At 43.4% G+C, this 21,333-nt stretch overlaps 1 protein-coding gene across 1 annotated transcript; it reads left to right on the forward strand.

The window, feature by feature from the left end:
* The first annotated feature begins 3,550 nt into the window (after window positions 1–3,550).
* Prox2 (prospero homeobox 2) lies at window positions 3,551–19,382 on the forward strand. Its single transcript, XM_063240792.1, has 2 exons — window positions 3,551–3,693; window positions 16,478–19,382. Exon 2 carries the CDS (start codon window positions 16,667–16,669, stop codon window positions 17,954–17,956), a length of 1,290 nt encoding a protein of 429 aa, XP_063096862.1. The 5' UTR covers window positions 3,551–3,693; window positions 16,478–16,666; the 3' UTR covers window positions 17,957–19,382.
* The last annotated feature ends 1,951 nt before the right edge of the window (window positions 19,383–21,333 follow it).

Consider the following 21,333-nt stretch of genomic DNA (forward strand, 5'->3'; position numbering starts at 1 on the left):
AACAAAACCCCACGTGGCATCCTTCCTCATTTGCTTCCTCCTCTGGGTCTTCAGGCCCCTGAGTATTCACTTTATAGCTCACTTTCCTAATAGAAAAGGTGTTCCATAAACCTCTGATTGAATGAATAATGAATGAATTATGAATGAATCACTTGGTCCCTGTTGGTTTCTATTTTTTGAGTCATCTTAACTGATGATCAAGGCTCTCAGAAAGCCTTTCATCACACCCAAACCCAGAAAGCACTGCCCCTGAAATTCTAGAGCAATAGGCAGAAATCCTAACTAGAACTAGAGAAAACATCCAAGCCTTGCTGTTTGCCCATCATCAAATCCTGATTGTCCTTCATCTGGATAATTTCCTGAGCCTTCATTCTCACTTGCTATTTAGTCTTGCTTATCCGTCACACCTTCTGCAATGTAAACCTAATCCTAGCATCAAAGATCTTTCTGCTGCCTAATCCTGGCATTCTCCTGCTTAAAGTCTTTCAATTGCTTTTCTGTATCTATAGGATAAAGTCCAAACTCTTCCACCTGACTAAGCACCTGATAATCTGGCTTCTGTGTTCTGATCTTCCCTCTGCAGTCTCACAGATCCTGAGCTTAGGTCTTACTACACTGCTGGCTATCATCCCAATGTGTGGCCTGTCTCCTTTACATCTTTGTGTGGGCTGTTCCTTCCTATTTGCCCAAAGACTTGTAATCATTAAGTTGCTCTGTAAATCCCTTCTCGATCCCTTCTGGCAGAGTTACCAGATACTTTCTTTATGCTTCAGAAGTACTGTGTATGTATCTCTGCATTATATTGTACTGTCCCATTTACCTATCTTCTCTACTGACTGAGCGCCAGTCCGGAATGAGATCACTCTATTTTTCGAGGGCCCACTGGTTACAACACAGTGTTTGGTATTCTATAGGTACCCGGTAAGTATTAGTGAAGTGACTTAATACTTGCTGACTCACAAGAGCTAAGGCAATCCTCTGCGGCAGTTGCTGTTAATGTTTCTTAGGTAATCCTTTTTATTTATTTATTTTTGTGTGTGTGTGTGTGTGTGCAATCGTGTGCACTGAGGATCAAATCCAGGGACTTGAGAATGCTAAGCCTGAACTATACCACTGAGGTATATAACTAGTGGTCCCTGATAGCAGCTAAATTCTTTCAGTAATTTTTCAGATTTTTCTCTAAAATTTATTTTGTTTCGTTATGTCTTTTTTGAGGCAGGGATTCACTATGCAGTTCAGGCTGGCCTTGAATTTACTTTGTAGCCCAAGCAGGCCTCAAACTTGCATCTATCTTCCTGCCTTAGCCTCCTGAGTGCTGGGATTACAGGCATGTGCCACCGCATTTAGCCTTCTTCTCTAAAATTTAAAAGCTCATGCCTGGTTATAATGTGCCAAAGTATTTCTCCTGGAGCTTTAGATATCACTCAATTTAATCTTAGACACCACACACACACACACACACACACACACACACACACATGCACACATGCACACATCTGTACATGATAGCGTGCAAAATCCCTCTCAAAGAAAAATGTTGAAATTGATTTCCTTGAAATTCATACATGGGTCTCTATGAGGCATCAAGGTGCAACTCAACAGGCTAACACTCTCTTCTGCATTTAGAGCCCTCCAGGCACAACATTGCCCATTGGAACAGGAGTTCATAAATATAAATTGTACTAGGTTTTTTCCATTGTAAACTATTTGAACAACATATCAATCTATCCGTGTGTTTTAAGGACTCATAATAAAAGAAACATTCATACTCACCACACAATTTAAGGAACTCGATGTCCCGGTGTGGTCCTCCTGGGTCATCATCCTCAGTTAACCACATGTATCAATCAATCACTCCCTTGTTGTCATTTAGCTTCAATACATATGGACACATATTATTTTGCTTGATTTTTTTTTTTTTTGTCTTTTTCCTTTTTATCGGTACCGGGGATCAAACTCACGACTGCCTGCTTGCAAGGCAGGTGCTTATGCCGCTGAGCTAAATCCCCAGCCCCCATTTTGCTTGTTTTTAATTTTTTTTTTTTGAGACAGTGTCTCACTATATAGTCCAGGCTGGCTTCAAACTTGTGATTTTCCTGCTGCAGCTTCTGAGTGCTGGCTTGTCTGTTTTCTAAATTGAGAAAAAGGGGTATTCATTTTCAAATTACATGAGGGAAAAACATTTGTGTTTTTCAAAAGGATTAAGGGGTTCCATGAATGGAAAACACCACAGATGGTTACCTCACCTTAAATAATACAGAATTTTTTGTTTTATTTTTTTAGAGGTGCTAGGGATGGATCCTAGGGCCATGCACATGTAGGCAATTTGCATAACACTGAGCTATATGTTAGGTTCTTTTAATTATTTTAAGACAAGATTTGCTGAATTACCCAAGCTGACCTCAGACTCAGGATCCTCCTATCTCAGCATTTCAAGTGGCTGGGATGAGGCATGGACTACTGAGACATCTTGAGTCCCCCAGCATGTGTGACTGAATCATATACGCACAACCTTGCTTGTATGCAGGTTTTTTTTCTTGTATGCTTATTAATGTTACTGACCAGATTCTATACCTTTCCTCCCACTCTGGACTCCTTAGAATAGGAACTATGCCCTATACTCATTCTATATCACATATGCTATCTGGATTCTATCTTTCCATTCAATTGTAATTAAAACTAATATATGAATACACAGTGAAAATAGACATGTTTTAAGATTTTCTCCCTCCTTTTTTTTTTTTTTATCAGTACCAGGGATTGAACTCATGACTGCACACTTGCAAGGCAGGCGCTTACACCACTGAGCTAAATCCCCAGCTCCTGCCCCTACTTTTGAACTTAAATGGGATCACAGTGCCTGTGCTTGACTTACTTCTTTCATTCAGCATTATGTTTTGAGGATTTATCTATGCCGATGAATTAAGCTGTGTTTTATTCATTTCTATTGCTGTATCTCACAGCATTCATTCCATTTCCCAAGCTGAAGGAGATGGGAAAATGTGAATGAAGCTTGGGAGAGAATGGGTTAGGGCAGTGAGTTCTCCGTGGCTACAGTGGGCCCAGCAATCAGCCTCCCCAAGTGTTCCAGCCTCTGCTGCAAGGACAGGCCACATGGCCTCTGCTTTCTGCAGATCTGAGTTGCCATGTTTCAGGTAGAATTTAGCCTCCTCCTGATGCTCAAGGAAAAGGGAGAAAGACAATCACTTTGGAGCTGCCTTGACAAGGTTCTGAAAGGAGAGGAGCTTTTATCTGGAGGCAATGGGACATGGCTAATCCCAACTCCTGACGTGGTAAGGGCTCTCTCTGGAGGTTCTCAAACAAGGACAGAAAAGATGGCATTTCAGGAAAGTCCTTGCCGAGCTGGCTTTCTAAGGCACCTGAGTTGGGGTGGAGATAGGAAATGACAGGAAGCAGCCAACCAGTTCTGGCCCTTATTTGCATATTCATAAGACCCCCATGCTGGTTGGCTCCCACAAGCAATCCCCACTGTCCCAGCAGGGCTGGGTCTGTCAGATGGTGTCTTGCACTAGAAGGAAGAGAAGGGCAGGAGGCTCCCCTTGCCCAACCACCACACCAAGCACGTCTGGGGAGGAAGCAGGAAAACCAAAATCACTTCCTGATTCTGGCTCTGTCTGCCCAAGACTGGGCCCCTTTCACTCCTAGAGACTGGATCTTTCTGCGGACTTCTCTGTGAGTAATGTAATCTCTTCCATTTGCCTTGCCAGAGTCTTTTGTTACTGTTATTATTATAGAATGTATAGTATGAAAGTTTTCAAGTATAGTATTAACATATCATTAATAAGTTGTCATATTTGCTACACCTATTTTTATTGGCTGAAATAGTTTTAAGTACATTCAGACACAGATACTTCACTCCCTAATATTTCACTCTACGATTGATACCCAATATGTATTTTTGGGACCCTCCTCCATTTTTCTTTTTCAATGTGGGGGATCCAATGTGGACCTTTGCACTGTGTGCTATATCCCCAGCTCTTTACTCATTCGTTTTTTTATGTTTTGTTTTGTTTTGTTTTTTGTTTTTTTATTTCACATAGGGTTTTGCTAAATGGCTAAATGTGTAGATTATGGTTGAGTTTACAATATCCAAACATTTCTTTTGGACTCTCACAGTCCTAAAACTACAGATCTGCTTTACCAATGCCCAGCTCTAAAGCTCTCTCAAAGCTCTCTTGCTTCCTCTCTTCGTCTTTTTCTATGTATGTGTGTATGTATGTGGTGTGGAGGATTAAACCCAAGCCTCTGAACTGAGTTACATCCCTGGTCCTTTGTTTTTTAACTTTTTGAGACATGATCTCACATAGTCACTAAATTACTTGTGTTGGGCTTGAGCTTCCTGGTCCAGCCTCTCCGACCCTGGGATTATAGGTATGTACCAGCATGCCTGACTTTGAAGCTCTTCTTTGGTTAGTTTCTGCAACAATCCTGTTGAGGGGTGTGGTGTGACATTCACCCCAGTTTAGAAAAGCGGAACCCAGCAGAAAGTGTTTCCTCAAGGCTAATGGCTGAGAGCCCAGGCACCTGGACAGCTCCATGAAAGCATCTCTGATGTCCAAGCATATTTTCCTACATTACAGCTGACACTCAAGTCATTGTGTGACTTTGGGCACGTCACTTCACCTCTCTGGGCTTGTATTTCCTCATCTGTAATTCAGTAGCATAAGTCCCTAACACTGCTTTGTGATGATTTCAGAAAAATAAGAAAAGACAGAGTGAAAAGGTTTTCATAAAGCTAAATTTATGTGCATGTTGTACCTTTCCTCCTTAAAAAAGGATGATAAAAACTATTTTCTTCTGCGAAATACAAATGATAGAAGATTGTAATTTTTTGTGCCCTTAACTGCAAAATGTAATATCAGCAACTATCTGGGAGGGTCCCTTTTTTTTTTTTTTCTTTCCCTTTTAAAAGTCTGGAAACCATTCACTGTATCCACTGTACCAGACGTTTCCTGAGCCTGGCAGCACTAGGGTGCCACAGCCATGGGGCTCTCTATACTTCCTTGGATGGGGAGGAAAGTACCATAAAGGGGTGCTTGTTACCACTGCTGGCCCTTGGTGTGTGTCACCACATGGAATCCTCACCACAAGCCTTGGGGATGGGAAATCTGAAGGAGAAGAGAGGCAGTCAACTTTCTTAAGGTCACATTGGGCCAGCTGCTGGTGGGTCATTCCATAGTTCACACTGACAGTGCCACAGACCAGGGGTTTTGACTCGGTTGTGTCTGTGTCTGCTCATGGACAGGGCTGTGTGACCTGAGCCCATCTTTAGTCTGATCCCCTCTCTGCCATCAGCTGGTGCAGCTGAGAGAGCTGCTTAGGGCTGGCACCGAGCTGGCTGAGTTGGCCTTTGGCGTGGAGACGATGCAGAGGCTTCTCATCTTACGAGAATGAAGCAAACATGAAGTTGTAGATGAAAGATGAAAACCCCTTAGCATAGGATTAAAGTGCTGTAGGACTTTGAGACATGCTACCCTGATCAAGGCAAAAAATTAGCTGAGTCTGCTAAGTATTTGGATGGAAGGCTATTTAGGAAAACTTCAGGTGAATAAAAAATGTATCATATATAAATGTGATTGAGGATTATTATGAACTCAGATAGAAGACTCTTAGATTCTATGATATCCACATAAGATAAGGCATTGTCCTCCATACTCTTTAACTATATTGGGGAAGGCATTTACTAAGGCACAAGGTCGTCCATTTGGAACACAACTGAATCTAGGAAATGAAGTGCTTCAAAGAATAATGTTTTCTTTTCTTTTCTTTTCTTTTTTTTTTTTTTTTTTGTCTTTTTCCTTTTTATCGGTACCAGGGATTGAACTCATGACTGCCTGCTTGCAAGGCAGGCGCTTATGCCGCTGAGCTAAATCCCCAGCCCCATGTTTTCAACAAAACAGGGCAGGAACTTTATCAAGGGGCTAACAATAACCCTTCTTGTCTAAATCCAGTTTGAGTTTCAGTGACAGTGATGAGAATGAACTGACATCCTGTAGACTTCGCCCACCAGTGCCTTTTATCTGAGGACCCCTGTAGGGCCCACCGTGTTCCACCGGTTGGTGCTGTACCTTCCCGCACTGCACTGCACTGTGCCGTGGCCTAAATGCCTGTGCACGGCAGAGAGGGAGACAGCCTGCGAGCTGCTGGGCTCCCGCGGCAGCCTCCTCTTTGCTCACCTGGGCAGAGCTTCCGCAGAGCTCCAGGCCCGGCCCACCGGAGGGCCCAGGTGCGCAGGAGAAGGGCTGCATGTGCAGAGATCTGTGCCTGATGGAGCCACACACTCTGGCCGTGGCTTCTCGGTGTCGCCGCGGGCTGCAGCACTTCAGCTGAAAGGGGGCCGGCCGCGCACAACTTTCTTCCTTTATCTGTCGTTGACTTGCGTTGAACCTCACCCTTGTTTTACATTTTTTGGGCATGTAAATTTGTCATTGTCTCATGTCTTATTTATATTTTTTTCTGCACTTATATTTGTAGCTAAATTCGATTCCCCAGTGGGGCTTTTTATGCGTATCTCAGAAGGAATCAATACAGGAGTCAATGATAGAAAATACGGGCTATTTTTAAAAATAGACTGTTTTTTTAGAGCAGTTTTATGTCGCAGCAAAATTCAGTAGAAAATAGTGATTTCTATCTTAGGGCCTACCTCCCCCCATCAGACATTGGCTCCCCAATAAATGCTTTTTTTTTTTTTTTTTTTGGCAACTCTGGGGAAAGAATTTTTTTTTTTTTTTTTTTTTTTTTTGTAACACTAGGGTGCTCTACCACTAAGCTATATCCCCAGCCCTTAAATTATTCATTTTTGACTAATTTTTTTTTTTTTTTTTTTTATTCTGAGGCAGGATATCATTAGAATGCCCAGCCAGGACTCAAATTGTGATCCTGTTACCTCAGCCTCTCTGAGCGCTGGAATTCCAGGCATGCGCCACTTAAACATTTTTAAGTTTCTTAGCATGTACCATATATTTTCTCCAAAAATATATAAAAAATGAGCAATATGAGAATCAAAAAAACACAAAAAAATGAAATAAGACTTCCATCCATTGTAGTGGTAAAAATTAAAAAAAAACCAAAAAACAGTGCAGGAAGGTAGTGTATATCTGTAATATCAACATTCTGGGGAGGCTGAGGCAGGAGGACTGCAAGTTTGAGTTCAACATGGGCAACTAAATGACTTAGTGGAACCGTGCTTCAAAATTTAAAAAAATAAAAAAGGGTTAGGGATGTAGCTCTGTGGAAGGCCACAGGTTCTTTTCCTAGTGCAGAGAAGGGATTAAAGACAACACTCAGTGCTGAAGAATAAAAAGGATAATGTGTTCTTTTACAGATTATATTAGCAGAGGAAACAGTATTTAAAAGTAAATATAGGGGCTGGAGATTTAGGTCAGCGGCATAAGCGCCTGCCTTGCAAGTAGGCAGTCGTGAATTCGATCCCTGGTACCGATAAAAAGGAAAAAGAAAAAAAAAAAAAAGTAAATATAGGCTGGGGATTTAGCTCAGTGGCATAAATCCATGCCTGGTCATGAGTTTGATTCCCAGTACCAAAAAAAAAAAAAAAAGTAGATATAGTCAGGCATGGTAGTGCATGCCTGTAATTCTAGCACTGGGAGACTAAGGCAGGAGGATTGCTGCAAATTTGAGACCAGCCTGGGCTACAAAGTGAGCTCAAGACCAGCCTGAACTGGATAGCAAGAGCCTGTCTCAAAAAGACAAAATTTAAAAAAGTAGATTTAGAGACTGGAGGTATAGTTCAATGCAGAGTGTGCACCAGGCCCTTGGTTAGACTTCCTAGCACTGCTAAAACACATATGTAACAAATGAACACATTCTTGTGCAACTTGTGTTACTTATAGTCAGGTACAGAGTAGAAAGTCTTTCTTCTATTTCTCATCTTTATCCTCAATCAGTACATTTCTGAAGGCCAATTAGGAAAGAACTATAAAAATGTAACATATGCTCAGTCCCTGAACCAACATTTTCACTTCTAGAAATACAACCTACAGAACTAAATAAGTCCCCAAAGACATGCAAGAATGTTAATCCTAATATTATTCTTTTTTTTCCTAATATTATTCTTAATAACAATAGCTATTACTATGTGCCAGGAACTCTTCTAAAAACATTGCAGATGTCAACTCTTTGGACCCATAAAACACCCCTCAGTAACAGTAGGAATAACAGTAAATGGTTATTCCCATTTTATGGTTGAGAAAAATGAGGTACACAGAGGTCACAGAGCCAGATAAGTGGTGTGGGAGTCCATGATCTCAACTTCTAATGCTGTATTTTTATACCACGATAATAACAAAAATATAAGAAGGAATCTTTCTATCCAAAGAGAACTTATTAATAAATTATAGTAGAATTGCATGATTACTATTAGGTTTCAGGCATTACTGAAAATTGATATTCATTGACACAAAAAAGAGAAAAAAAGGAAATCATAGAACTCTGTATGTACAATTCTATTTCAGTTTTCTAAAAAGTTACATATTTTATATACATGTACCAACCCCTCACTGAGAAATGTGATCACTGTGTACTGCAAACACATACTAATAAAATGTTTTTAAAAGTTACATGATTGGGGTTGGGGATTTAGCTCAGCAGCATAAGCGCCTGCCTTGCAAGCAGGCAGTCATGAGTTCGATCCCTGGTACTGATAAAAAGGAAAAAGACAAAAAAAAATTAAAAAAAGTTACATGATTATGAGAAATTATGTAAATTCCTCTCTATACAGAGAAAAAAGTTTTTAAAAATGCATACAAAGGCCAGGCTTGTTGCCACAAGCTTGTAATTCCAGCACTTAGGAGGCAGAGACAGGATTGCTGTGAGTTCAAGGTCAGCCTAGGCTACATAGTGAGTTCAAGGTCAGTCTGAACCACAACAAACAAACAAAAACATATAAAGATGTTAACTGGGTTTGATCCACAACACCATGAAAATAACAACAACAAAAATATTAACTGATTTTTTGATGGAGGCAGTGGTATGAGTATCTTTCTTTTCTCCTCATCATACATTTCAACGCTTGGGAAATAAAATGATCTTGTATTACTTTCACAGTCTAAGAAAAGCAATAAATCTATTTGTCAAGAGTTGTGACCATTGCTGCTTCTATCAGCACATATCAGGGGGACACTAGTTAATTTTTAAACAGCTGCTTCTTTCAGACTCTGCCAGATGAAGGCTCTGGGGTGCAGACTTTGCCAGATGAAGGCTCTGGGGGGCAAGCCAGCCTCAGCACAGAGGTTTCCTGTTTTTCAGCAACACGGATGCAGTTTCCATGACTGCCCTGGAGAGATGAATGTGGACATCTTTGGGCACCAATCACAGCAGAGTCTGGCTGGATTTCCAGCTTCAGGCCTTAAGATATTTATGTTCCTTGTTGCTTCATTAAATACACTGACCCCATCTCTTACCCTTGTCTTTCTGACATCTGGCGCACACAGACTACATGGAAGCTCAGAAACAATAACTTGAATTACTCCCAAGGAAGTTTGGTCAAGGTGGCGGTTCTATGTGCTTCTAATTTATCTGTCTGTCAGCATTGGTTCTGTTCCAGGTACAGGGTATTGTGCTAGGTGCTTGAGAGATCTGAAATAATTAATGTACAGTTGCCCTTTAATGTTTGCAAAGGGATTGATTCCTGGATTTCCCATGTAGATACAAAAATTCAGGAATGCTCAATTTTCTTGTAACTATCCACACTCTCCAATAATCTTCAAATCATCTCTAGATTATTCATAATGGAATGTAAATGCTATGTAAATAGTTATACTGTATTTTAAAAAAACAACAGTGATAAAGGGGAAAAAGTCTGCATATATTCATCACAGATACAATTCGTAAAAAAATTTTCAGTCTATGATGGGCATGGTGACACATGCTGGTAATCCCAGTATTCTGAGAGGTTGAGACAGGATCACAAATCCAAACTCAGCCTGAGAAATTTAGGGATTTAGCAAGACTCTGTCTCAAAAAAAAAAAAAAAAAGAAGGAGCTGAGAAGAATGTCCAGTATGAAAGTCCTGGATGCAACCTCCATTACCACAAAATAATTACTTAATTAATTCATTCTGATTGGTTGAATCTGGGTTGCCAACCCTACCATCACTGAGACAAAAACCAATACAAATGAAGCATTCATAGAACAATTCCTCCAACTGAGCAAACATCTATTTGGTGATGATTGGCAGTCAGGCAGTACTTAGGGCACAAAGAGGAATCCAGCTCATAGTCTACAGGGGAAAAAACGTGAAGGTCTCAGAGAGAAAGTGACATTCCAGTTGTTTTCTTAAAGAGGAGGAGGGGAGTGAGCTGGAGAAGGGCCATCCAGGTTGAGGGAACTGGAAATATGGAGATGTGGAGGGAGGAGAGAGGAACACACAGCCACTGCACGCTCAGCACCGAGGGCTGAGGACAGAGCCCTGGAGCGGGAGCAAGGTCACATTCATGGAAAACCTGGGGCATCTCGCTGTGGTCAGTGGACAGCTGGCAAAGACTGTGTCTTCGGGGCAAAGAAGAACCATATTTTCAAACACTTAGTGCCACTGCCAATGTCACGGAGAAAGCTGAAACAACCAAAGGGGAATTTCCCCCAGCCCGTGAGCCTGCGTGGCCTCCCACCCGCCACTCAGCGTCTTCCTCCAGTACTTGTTCAAGAGCTCCCTGGATCTCCCCTCAGCCCTGTGCCAGGACAGAGGGACTGAGGTCTAGAGAATCACCTGTTCGTCCCAATTCAATAAACTTTGAGAGTTTATTTATTTACTTCATAATACTGAGAATTTGCACTGAGTTACACCCCAGTTCCCCAGCCTTTAAATTTATTTTTTATTTATTTATTTATTTTTTGTCTTTTTCCTTTTTATCGCTACTGGGGATTGAACTTGCGATTGCCTGCTTGCAAGGCAGGCGCTTATGCCACTGAGCTAAATCCCCAGCCCCTATTTTTTATTTTTTTGAGACAGGGTCTTGTTAAATTACACAGGTTGGACCCCAACTTGAAATCGTCCTGTCTCAGCTTCTCGGAATACTGGTATTATAGTCCTGAGCCATCACACCTGGCTTCAACTTTTATCTTCTGATGACAGCAGAAATATGCTGCTGTTGTTTGTTTGATCTTGAAAAATTGCATGCTGATACAAAAAAAAAAAGTTGTACAAGGACCATCATTAGAAGATGCCTGTCAAGTCTATGGAGAGAGGCTGAGCTGTCTGAGGTCCAATCTGAGGGGATGGGGACAGTGGCAAGGATGTCACCTTCATTAGTCTGGGCCACTATCCTGGCTGTGAGAAGAGGAAGCCTCAGCCCAACAAGCTGCCCTCATCCTGATGTCTTCTGTAGTAAACACACTGAAACAGCTTCTTAAAGATGAGCCCGAGCACATATGTTTGAAAGTCAGCATCCAAACTAGGGGCTATACTGGCCTTTCCGACATCTGCAATATACAGAGACAAAAGGAGATTCAGATGAAGTGGCTGTGAAGCAGCCTTAATATTTGAAGCCTGAAGGCCCCTGTGGTTATAAACCCCAGAAAAGCTCATGGAAGCGCTGGAGCTTGCTGAAGAACTCCTGGAACTGCCTTCTGCTTAAGGTTTATAAAGCATGACCCCCTTGTGGGGAAAATAAAGGGATGCAATCTGAAAACAAAGCCAGTGTGTTAGGGTTCAAAAAAACATGATGGGGGACAGAAAATGAACAGCCATTGCCCTCTTTAGATCAAAGACCAAACAAACAAACAAAAAAAGCTGCCCTGCACTTAACTCTCTTGTATTCTTTCTTTCTTTCTTTCTTTTTTTCCTGGAGAATTCTGGCTGAACTTGTATTCTTTCTGTTAGAGTCAGTTTCATGCAAGTTGCTGTTCCGGGGGCCAGGAGATGTGGATTCACCGTATGTCTGTTGGATAGCTTTTCCCAACCGTCCTTCTGGCTCCTAAAGTTCACAGGCAGAGATCCTGACTGCCAACACTAACATGGTGATTGCTGTTTTTGTTTTTTGTCCTACTCAAATGTGGCATGGCCTTCTTTGTTTTGAACAAACAATTAAGTTATCACTAAATTGTCAAACTGGCTCTGAACTTGCAATCCTTTTGCCTCAGCTTCTCACATTACTCAGATGACAGATGTGTGCTACTGTGCCTGACTTAGCAAGGCCTTTTTATACTTTTCCCCCCAAATTTTGTTGCTGAATGCCTTTTTTGTGTATCCCTCAGGAGCATTGAGAAAGATTTCCTTGAACTAAAGTGCAAAACAGTTCTGAGTGATGGTATTAGGGGAGAAGTCCTCCATTACCCATTCCTTTTGCTGTGCCACGTGTCTCCCTAAAAGATGCCATCTCAAGCTTATTTCCTTTTAGCTGGAAAGTCTTTTAAAACCTTGTAGGTTAGGTGTAGTAGTGCATACCTGTAATCTCAACACTTGGGAGGCTGAAACAGGAGGATTACTGTGAATTTGAAGCCATCCTGAACTGTATAGTGAGACCCTGTCTCAAAAAAAAAAAAAAAAAAAAAAAAAAAGAAAGAAAGAAAGAAAGAAAGAAAGAAAGAAAGAAAAGTCATTGGCCAGGAGGAGAACCAAGAAGCCAACCCGTGCCTTCCAATGAGCCAGCTGGAGCATGGGTTGGGAGATGAGAAGAGTGCTGCCCCCCCCCCCGCCCACAAGCAACAGGCTGATTTGGAGGAACACAGGCTGAGATGATAGCAACTGAAGTTAATAAAAAAAAAATCAACTTAATACTTGTACTGTTTCATTGACTTTGCAGGCCTAAAGCTGGTAGTCTGAGCATTTATTTAGGGCATAACAATATGCAATTTAGCAAGTATGGGGGATTTCATTCCGTCTTGTTTTTGAAATCCAGTGTTCTGTTTTATTGTTTTGTTTTATTTCCTTTAAAAAAAAAAGTCAAGGGGCTGGGGATTTAGCTCAGTGGCATAAGCGCCTGCCTTGTAAGCAGGCAGTCGTGAGTTCGATCCCTGGTACCCATAAAAAGGAAAAAGACAAAAAAAAAAAAAAAAGTCAGGTAGCCCACCCACCTGCCTCGATTCTGTATGTGAGGAAACACAACACTGGGAAAAACAAGGGTCTTTTTTCTTGGTACTGGGACTTGAACTGGGCTTTCATGCTGCGCTCCATCCTCAGCCCCCCCCCTTTTCTTTTGTCTTTTTGAGACAGGGTTTCATGCAGTACAGGCTGGCTTTGAACTCACTTGGCAGTCTAGGCTGGCCTCAGACTTGCCGTGATCCTCCTGCCTAAGCTCCCCAAGTGCTGAGATTACAGGTGTGCACTACCACACTAGACCAAACCAAGGGCCTTTGCCCTCAGCATGCTGCCTGTAGGCCTGAGGTAACTGGTACTGTATCCGCGTCTCCCTGTCCTCCAACGCAGACACTGAAGGTAAATGGTGGTCTGGCTTTTTTATGTGATCAACACTTTGATAATTTTTGTAATTAGATGGAGAGCATATTAATTTTATTAGTTTTATTTTATTTAATAGGGATATCTTATTTCAAAATGCTTTTATATGAATTGCTGCCATACTCCTTTAGAATTTTTTTTTGGGGGGAGTACTGGGAATTGAACTGCTGAGCTGTATTCCTGGCCTCCTTTAGAATTTTGAAGCAATGTTTTTTGTTTGTTTGGGTACTAGCAATCTTACTCACGATCGTGTGCTTGCAAGGCAGGTGCTTATGCTGCTGAGCTAAATCCCTGGCCCTGAAGCAATGTTTTATATTAACAGAAAAGATATAGTAGTAGCCTAGAATGACTCCTTTGGAGGATAGTAGTAATTGAGAAGCAGAACTTGGGCCTCTGTTCTTAAAATTCCCATGCTGGATGTGGTGACCCCTGTGGTTAATCCAATGACTCAGAAGGCTGAGGTAGGAGGATTGTGGCAAATTCGAGACCAGCCTGGGCTACACAGTGTATTCAAGAGCAGCCTGGAGGGGCCAGGGATTTAACTTAGTGGCATAAGCACCTGCCTGGCAGGCGCAAGGCTGTGAGTTTGATCCCTGGTACTCCCCCCCACCCCCGCCAAAAAAAAGCAGCCTACAATGGAGAGTGAAATCCTTTCTCAAAAACATTAACAACAAAAAATTCCTGTATTCCAAAAGGTAAAAAAAAATAGGCAAAAGAAAAGTCAACTCTTGGGGCCGGGGATTTAGCTCAGCGGCATAAGCGCCTGCCTTGCAAGTAGGCAGTCGTGAGTTCGATCTCCTGTACCAATAAAAAAGGAAAAAGAACAACAACAAAAAAAAAAAAATTAAAAAAAAAAGAAAGAAAAGTCAACTCTCTTCTACCACTGTATGTGAGAAGCAAAGAAGAGTGAAAGTTTGTAGAAGAGAAAAAAATACCTACCTGGCCATAGTGGTGCTCACTTGCAATCCTAGCACTCTGGGAGGCTGAGATAGGAGGGTCACAAGTTCAAGCACAGGCTGGGCAGCTTAGCCAGCAGTTTAGCAAGACTCTGTCTCAAAATAAGGGAAAAGGGGAAAGAGTTGTTATTATCAAGAAATCAAACAAAAACACATGCTGGAAGGACTGTGGAGAAAAAGGAACCCTTTTCCACTGTTGGTGGGAATGCAGACTGGTGAGAGCACTGTGTAAATCAATGTGGAGATTCCTCAAAAAACTAAGACTAGAGTTCCCATTCAATCCAGAAATTCTCCTTCTGGGTATCTTCCCAAAAGAACTGAAAACATCATACCACAGTGATATATGTGCATCCATGTTTATAGCAGCACAATTTGTAGTAGCCAGATTTTGTGAACAACACAAATGCCCATTGACTGAAGAATGAATAAAAAACATGAAAAAAAATCTAACTTCTTTGGGGGTGGCATTTAGCTCAGCAGCATAAGCACCTGCCTTGCAAGCGTGAGGTTGTGAGTTCAATCCCCAGTACAAAAGAAAAAAAAAAAAAAGATGTATTTTTCTACAATGGAGTACTACTTACCATAAAGAAAGATAGACTGGAGATTTTTATAGGTAAATGGATGCAACTTGAGACTATACTTTTTAGTGAAATAAATAGGATACACATGTGAAAACATTGTATTGTCTCAGTGAGAGAAGCTGAAAGAAATCAGAGGGATATGTATATGTATTTGTGTGTGTGTGTACGTACACACACACAAAAAAAAACACTAGTTAAGGATAGCTGTACTAGTGATTTCTCTGAGTTCACTGAAGGGAAAGATTTGTGCTGGTATTGTCTGGACACCTGAATGCAGATGTCTTGTGCTCTGGGTGAATGATTTGGGGATGACAATGTGCAATGTGTGTACATTGTTGCCCCGATTGACATGTTTTAAAATTTTTAGTTTTTTTTCTTTTTTTCCCCACTTATTTTCCTTGAAATAAAATGGATTTGGGAAAAAAGTAACGGGATGAGGCGTGTGACTGTAGCTCAGCGTGAAGGCCCTGGGTTCAGTTCAGTCTTTTCCTAATAAAGCTCCCTTCTTTCCTTGTCCTGTCTCCCCAGTTTGCAGCCCTTCATTGTGCTTTATTTATTTATTTTTAATGGCAGGTGCCAAGCCCTGAAAATGCACCTCCCCCTGCTGGCTCCACTTTCCTGAGAGCAGTTGGTCTCCATCACTGCTGTCCTTTCTACTGTCCAGAAGGCCTGACACAAAGCAGGTGCTCAATAATCATTGTGAAATAAATAGTTGACTAATAAATGTCTTATCTGCTTTTCCCAAGAGGCAGGGCAGCATAATGGGCAAATGGCAACGGTTCCCAAACTTTTAGTTTGCTTCTTTCAAGTGTAGGTTCCTATTCTAGCAACTGAGGGTCAGTTTAGCAGGTCTGGCTGTGTGGAACGAATTTGTTATTTTAAACAATGCCCAGGAGTTCTGCTGTCCACAGTCACCCCAAATCTGACAAATCTTGGTTTGATTCCAGCCTTTCACTTATTAGTTGTGTGACCTTAGGTAGGAAACTCCCTAACTCCTCAGAGGCCTTGTCCTTCTTTGTAGATGATAGGAGTGTTAGGTAATGGGTGTAAAGTTCTTGACATAATTCCAGTTGTTCGATTTTTATTATCTAATGTTATGCCCTGGCAGAAGGTCTTTCACCCTGGAGGTTCACTCTTGGAATCTCCTTAGAAGTAGGGTCTTGAGTGTATGATGGCGCACTCCTGTAATCCCAGCACTCAGGAGGCTGAGGCAGGAGGATCATTGCAAATTCGAGACCAGCCTGGGCTACAAAGTGAGCCCAAGGCCAGCCTGAACTGCATAGTGAGACCCTGTCCCAAAAAGACAAAAACAAACAAATAACAACAACATAAAGAGTAGGGTCCTGATCACCATCACCACGCAGCTGGTTAGACTGCAAACTGCCCCATTCCAGATTTGCTAAATTGAAGGATGCATTTTACCAAGATCTCAGAGATTCCTTGGCACACTCAGATTTGATTAAGTACTGTTCCAAGTCATGCTCTTATCTTCCTGTCTCTAATTTCAGGCACTTGCCCAGCAGTTCTTACGTCTGGAACCTCTGTGTGTGCATTCTTCTCCAGGAGCACTGCTTTGCCCTTTGGAGTGAGGGGCGGTCCCTCAGGTTCAATCCACGTGTGCCTGAGGAGGCCAAGGAGGCTCCCGAAATCCTTGGCTTCTTCACAGAGCTCTGTGTAAGTGCCTGGGGAGCCAGGCGATGGAGCCAAATCCCATCTTGCTTTCTACTCAGTCCCAGGCCTACTCCCACCTGGCAGAATGCGGTATGGAAAGTGAGAGAAGCCCATCTAGCCAAGAGCTGGGTAGAGCCTCCCCGCTTCCCTGGGGCCAGGTGCCCAGCTCCAGCCTCGCTGACCCCGGCTGGCTTTGGGATGAACACATCCAGGCGAAGAGAGCCAGAGTGGAGACCATCATCCGAGGCATCTGTCTTTCCCCCAGGCCCCTGATGCCAGGCAATGCCCGAGCCAGGGGCAGCACATGCTACTTAGAGAAGGCCTCAGAGAGGAAGAGGAAGCAGAGACTTCCTGTGCAGCAAGTCCTCCTGCAGCCAGGCCCTGCCAGAAACCAATCCAACAGGAAGGGGGGTCCCAGGGTGAGAGAACAACTTCATCAGCTGAAGCAACAGCTAAGGTGTCTGCAAGAGCACATTCTGCAGGCTGCTGTTCCCGGGGCCACAACTCAGGCTCTGGGATGCTCGGAGCCAGGGAAAGACCCTCTGAGTGGAAAGCAGAGGCGTGGCTGCAGACCTCAGCTCTGGGTTGTCAACAGTGACCACTACCAGAGTTCCTGCAAGGACCTCAGTGGGGCAGAAGAACACAGAGTGTCTGAGGTCCAACATCCATCTGAAGAACTCAGATCCCTTCCTTCTGGAGCACAGACTTTGCTGGAGATTCTGAAGAAAGAACTGACCAGGGCAGTGTCCCAGGCTGTGGACTCAGTATTACAAAAGGTGCTTGTGGATCCACCCAGCCACCTGACCCAGCAAGGCAGGAGTTTCCAGGGACTAGAGGGCAGTGGCGAGCCCTCTCCTGAAGAAGCTACCTATAAAGACACACATGTACTGGCCTTTCCTAGGAGAGTCCAGCCACAAGGTGGTGTCTCTTTGGGAAATTTACCACTGGCCAAGCCTCTAGAGTCTCCTAGGTACTCTGTCTCTCCAAGAACCATCCCCAGATCCTTGCGGGGTCCCATAGCAAATTGTCCTTTGACAGTACATTCCCACATTCAGGAAAATCAGATTCTTAGCCAGCTACTGAGTTATGGACCCAGTGGCCATCGGAGCAGTGGACCTTCCCAGGACTTACCTCCCCAACAGCACCCCTCCTCAGAGTCTGCCCTGCGCCCTTGGGTTCTGAGCCAGCCTTTCACCATGGCCGGTCTGGAGAGCCGGCCCCTCCTTGCCTCCGTGAAGATGGAGCAGGGCAGCCTGCAGCCCGTGTCGGATGTGCTTGCTTTCTCTTCTGTCCACATATCCTTTACTAGTCATTGACAATCTCATGGTCACTGCCCCGAGAAATGAGAAGGCTGGAAGCTGAGATGGAGGTGGAGACACTGTAGTCACCATGGTGCACATGGAATAGATTGGTTCCCGGTCTTTTTCTTCTCTCCATTCATCCTCATTCTCATCGTCTCCCTGCCTTCCTCTTTCCTTCCTCTCCCCTTCGCTTTCTCTCTGTGTCTCTGTCTGTCTCTAGGAATATTTAACCGAGGGTCTTCACATTAAGCTACATCCCCAGCCCTTTTAAATTTTAAGAGAAGATCTTGCCTCAGCAAGGGCTCAAACTTGTGATCTTCCTGCCTCAGCCAGGATTACAGGCACAGTGCCACCACTCCAGGCTTCCCATGGGCTTCAAATTGCTCTAGGACCTTCCTTTCTCATGCCTTACAACTTATTTACTGACCAAGCGGAAACCACATTCTAGAATTTAGGGATTCTGGGAAGGTTCATTTACTTTATTCTGTGACCCATCAGATTCTGCCATGACTGACTTTTTCCTTTGGGTCTGGCAGATTTGATTTGTTTACCTTTAAACCCAAATTGGCTTCCAAGATTATGATTATCCTGTGGGAGGAAGAGCCTGTAATTTGGTTGCCAGCTTCTCATATTCCTAGGCAGAGAGTGTCAAAGGAATGATCTCATCTGATATGTGGTTTCCCCAACAACCTTTCCTCATGGCTCTCCAAGAGTGCATGGACTAGATAATCCATAGGGGATCTTCTGGGGCAAAAGAGTACTTTTCTTTAGAGATTAGAAATAGAAATGCAGTTGTCTTGAAGAAGTCAGAGGACTTCAACTTAGGGGACAGCTTCCTTCCAAGCTGGGTTGGAGCCTAGGGCTGGGCACAGGGGGAGAGGACCCACCCCCTGCAGTGGGGAAGCCTGTAGTGTTCCAGGAATAACGTGAAGATAGTAAGTTATTCAGTTAGAGAAGAAAATGTAGTGGCAGATTCTGGGTTATTTTCTTTAGTTTGGGGCCCCTCAGAGCCTTTAACATGCTGGTCTGATGTGAAGCTTGGGGAGGAGAATCTAGGCAGCCCCAAAGAACCCTCTTCCAACAAGAATTTGCAGGACTAAAGTTCCTGAGAACATTACTTTGGATGCTCTTTTTTTAAAAATGTAGTTCAAGTTGGCCTTGAAGTCACTATGTAGCTGCTCAGACTGGCGTCTAATTTATGGCTATCCTCCTGCCTCAATCTCCAGAGTGCTGGGCTTACAGGCATGTGCCACCTTGCCCAATGGATGTTAAGAAAGTTGGGGCTGGAGGTTTAGCTCAGTGGCATAAGCGCCTGCCTTACAAGCAGGCAGTGAGTTTGATCCCCGGTACCGATAAATAGGAAAAAGAGAAAAGAAAAAAGAAAAAAAGTTGTGCCCACCTTGCTGTTTCTTATGCACGGCCTTAAGCCCAAGTTCCAAAAGTTACTGTATCTGTGGAGTTTAATATCAAGGCCTGAACAGTTCTGTGCTCTGCTTAGCAGCAGCAGAATGGGATGGAAATGGGTGGGCTCACTACACCAGAGCCACCCTGCGTCCTAAGTGCTATGTGCGCCCCCTGCTGGTGATAAAGTTCAGGCTTTGCTGGAGAGCAGCAAACAACCCTAAAACCAAGAACTGTGTCTGCTACCACTCCCTGTTCAGGCAGTAGGAATAGCCTTGGAAGCAAAGCGATACCAGCGGAGACTGATTTTTCTGTGTAAAAAAGGCCACCTGTCTGGGCCGTTGATAAAAGATCCCCATTAAATTTATTTAGGCACTGGGGAAAGACCCTTGGAAGACTGGGTCCTCAACACTGCAGGGATTTGTCAAGACATATGCCTGTCCCTGCCCTGTGGAACGGGTGCAGTTTCAGGAGGTTTTGGGCTCATGCTAAGAAACACCTAGACGAGGCCCACTTGCACGGGTGAAGGACTGGGGAATGCTTTGGAGGCCCTGGGCAACGTCTTAGGCCCTACACTTTTCCTCTTTTCTGCTGCCTATATTCCACTGCTGACGGTGGAATATAGCTACCCTCAGGTGTGGAATAGGCTGCTTTACTGTGAAAAGGGGTGTTCACAGCCACAGGCCTTCCTAGGAACGAGGCAGGACAGGGGTGAAGGTCACAGCGGGCATGGGAGTCACTGAGCACATCTCTGAGGTAGGTGGCTTGTGTGTGCCTGCTTCCTGAGCCACGATTTGGAAGATCACAAAGCTCTGAAAAGTCCTGTGATTTTTTTTCCCCCTTAAAAGTGATTCAAACTTTTTTGGTGGCAAAACCTGACCTACACAGACTGGAGGCTATTTATCAACTACCCCACTTAGCATAAAGCCATGCATTTTGCTGTGGGAATGTTAGTATAGTGGATTAGACTGTCTCTGCAGTGGGTATTAACTAGCATATGGTAAACACACATTATGACTTACAAAATAACAAATTCTGCAACTGGAACTCCATTGGCCCAGTGTTTCAGATAATGGGTTGTGGGCCTGGAGTATCTCACGTGCCTACTCTAGGGTCAGGCAACTGAGAGGCAGAGGCAAGAAACAAACTAACTTGCCCAAAAGCAACAGAGAGACAGTGAGGAGCCAAGATTCAAATTCAGAGTCTGACAGCCACGCACAAGCCTTGACTACTACAGTCTATGTTTCAGAAAGGTGGCCCAGAGAAGTTAAGTGGCTTGCTCAAGGCCACACAGCTACCAAGTGGCCAAGTCAGTTTCTGTACATTCCCAAATTCTAGATTCTTTCCTACAGCACTAGTGAGCCTGTAGGAATGATGAGTAGGGCCAACAGGGCAAGCGACAAGGGTCTTTCACATAGCTGTTTTAGGTCAGCCATAACCACAGTGGGCCTGGCTTTTTCGGTTAAAATAATTTACCCTACTGCTAAGTCTTAATTGTCCTATCTGCACTCACAGACCTGATTGTAGTTAATCAGTAGGATTCTTTTCCCTCAGCCTGAGTGTCCTTGGGAATGCTAACCAATCTTTTTTTTTTTTGGTCTTTTTCCTTTTTATCTGTACTGGGGATCGAACTCACGACTGCCTGCTTGCAAGGCAGGTGCTTATGCCGCTAAGCTAAATCCCCAGCCCCAAATGCTAACCAATCTTTTTTTTTTTTTTTTTTTTTTTTTAGCCAGTCAAATTTAGCAGTGGAGGGGGATGGTATACCAACTTTAGTGACACTAATGTTAATAAGTTCTGATAACCCACTGCCATCAGACCAGCCGATGCTAACCAATCTTATGTGTCTTTATTTCTGCCCTCAGTGGTACCAGGGAGTTGCACCACAGATTCCTGTTCTTGTTACATAGAAAGGAATCTGTCCCAGGGTGAGAGGTACGCTTTGGAGCCTGATTTCCATGTATGTGTACGGATTAAGGTTGACTCACTCC

The sequence above is a fragment of the Cavia porcellus genome, unplaced genomic scaffold (genome assembly GCF_034190915.1).
Source record: "Cavia porcellus strain 051 isolate PalLab524CR breed Dunkin Hartley unplaced genomic scaffold, mCavPor4.1 scaffold_31, whole genome shotgun sequence".
Taxonomy (NCBI): Eukaryota; Metazoa; Chordata; class Mammalia; order Rodentia; family Caviidae; genus Cavia; species Cavia porcellus.

Bases quoted from the DNA above. Each gene is read 5' to 3' on its own strand.
- Prox2 (XM_063240792.1), top strand. From the start codon at position 16,667: ATGGAGCCAAATCCCATCTTGCTTTCTACTCAGTCCCAGGCCTACTCC.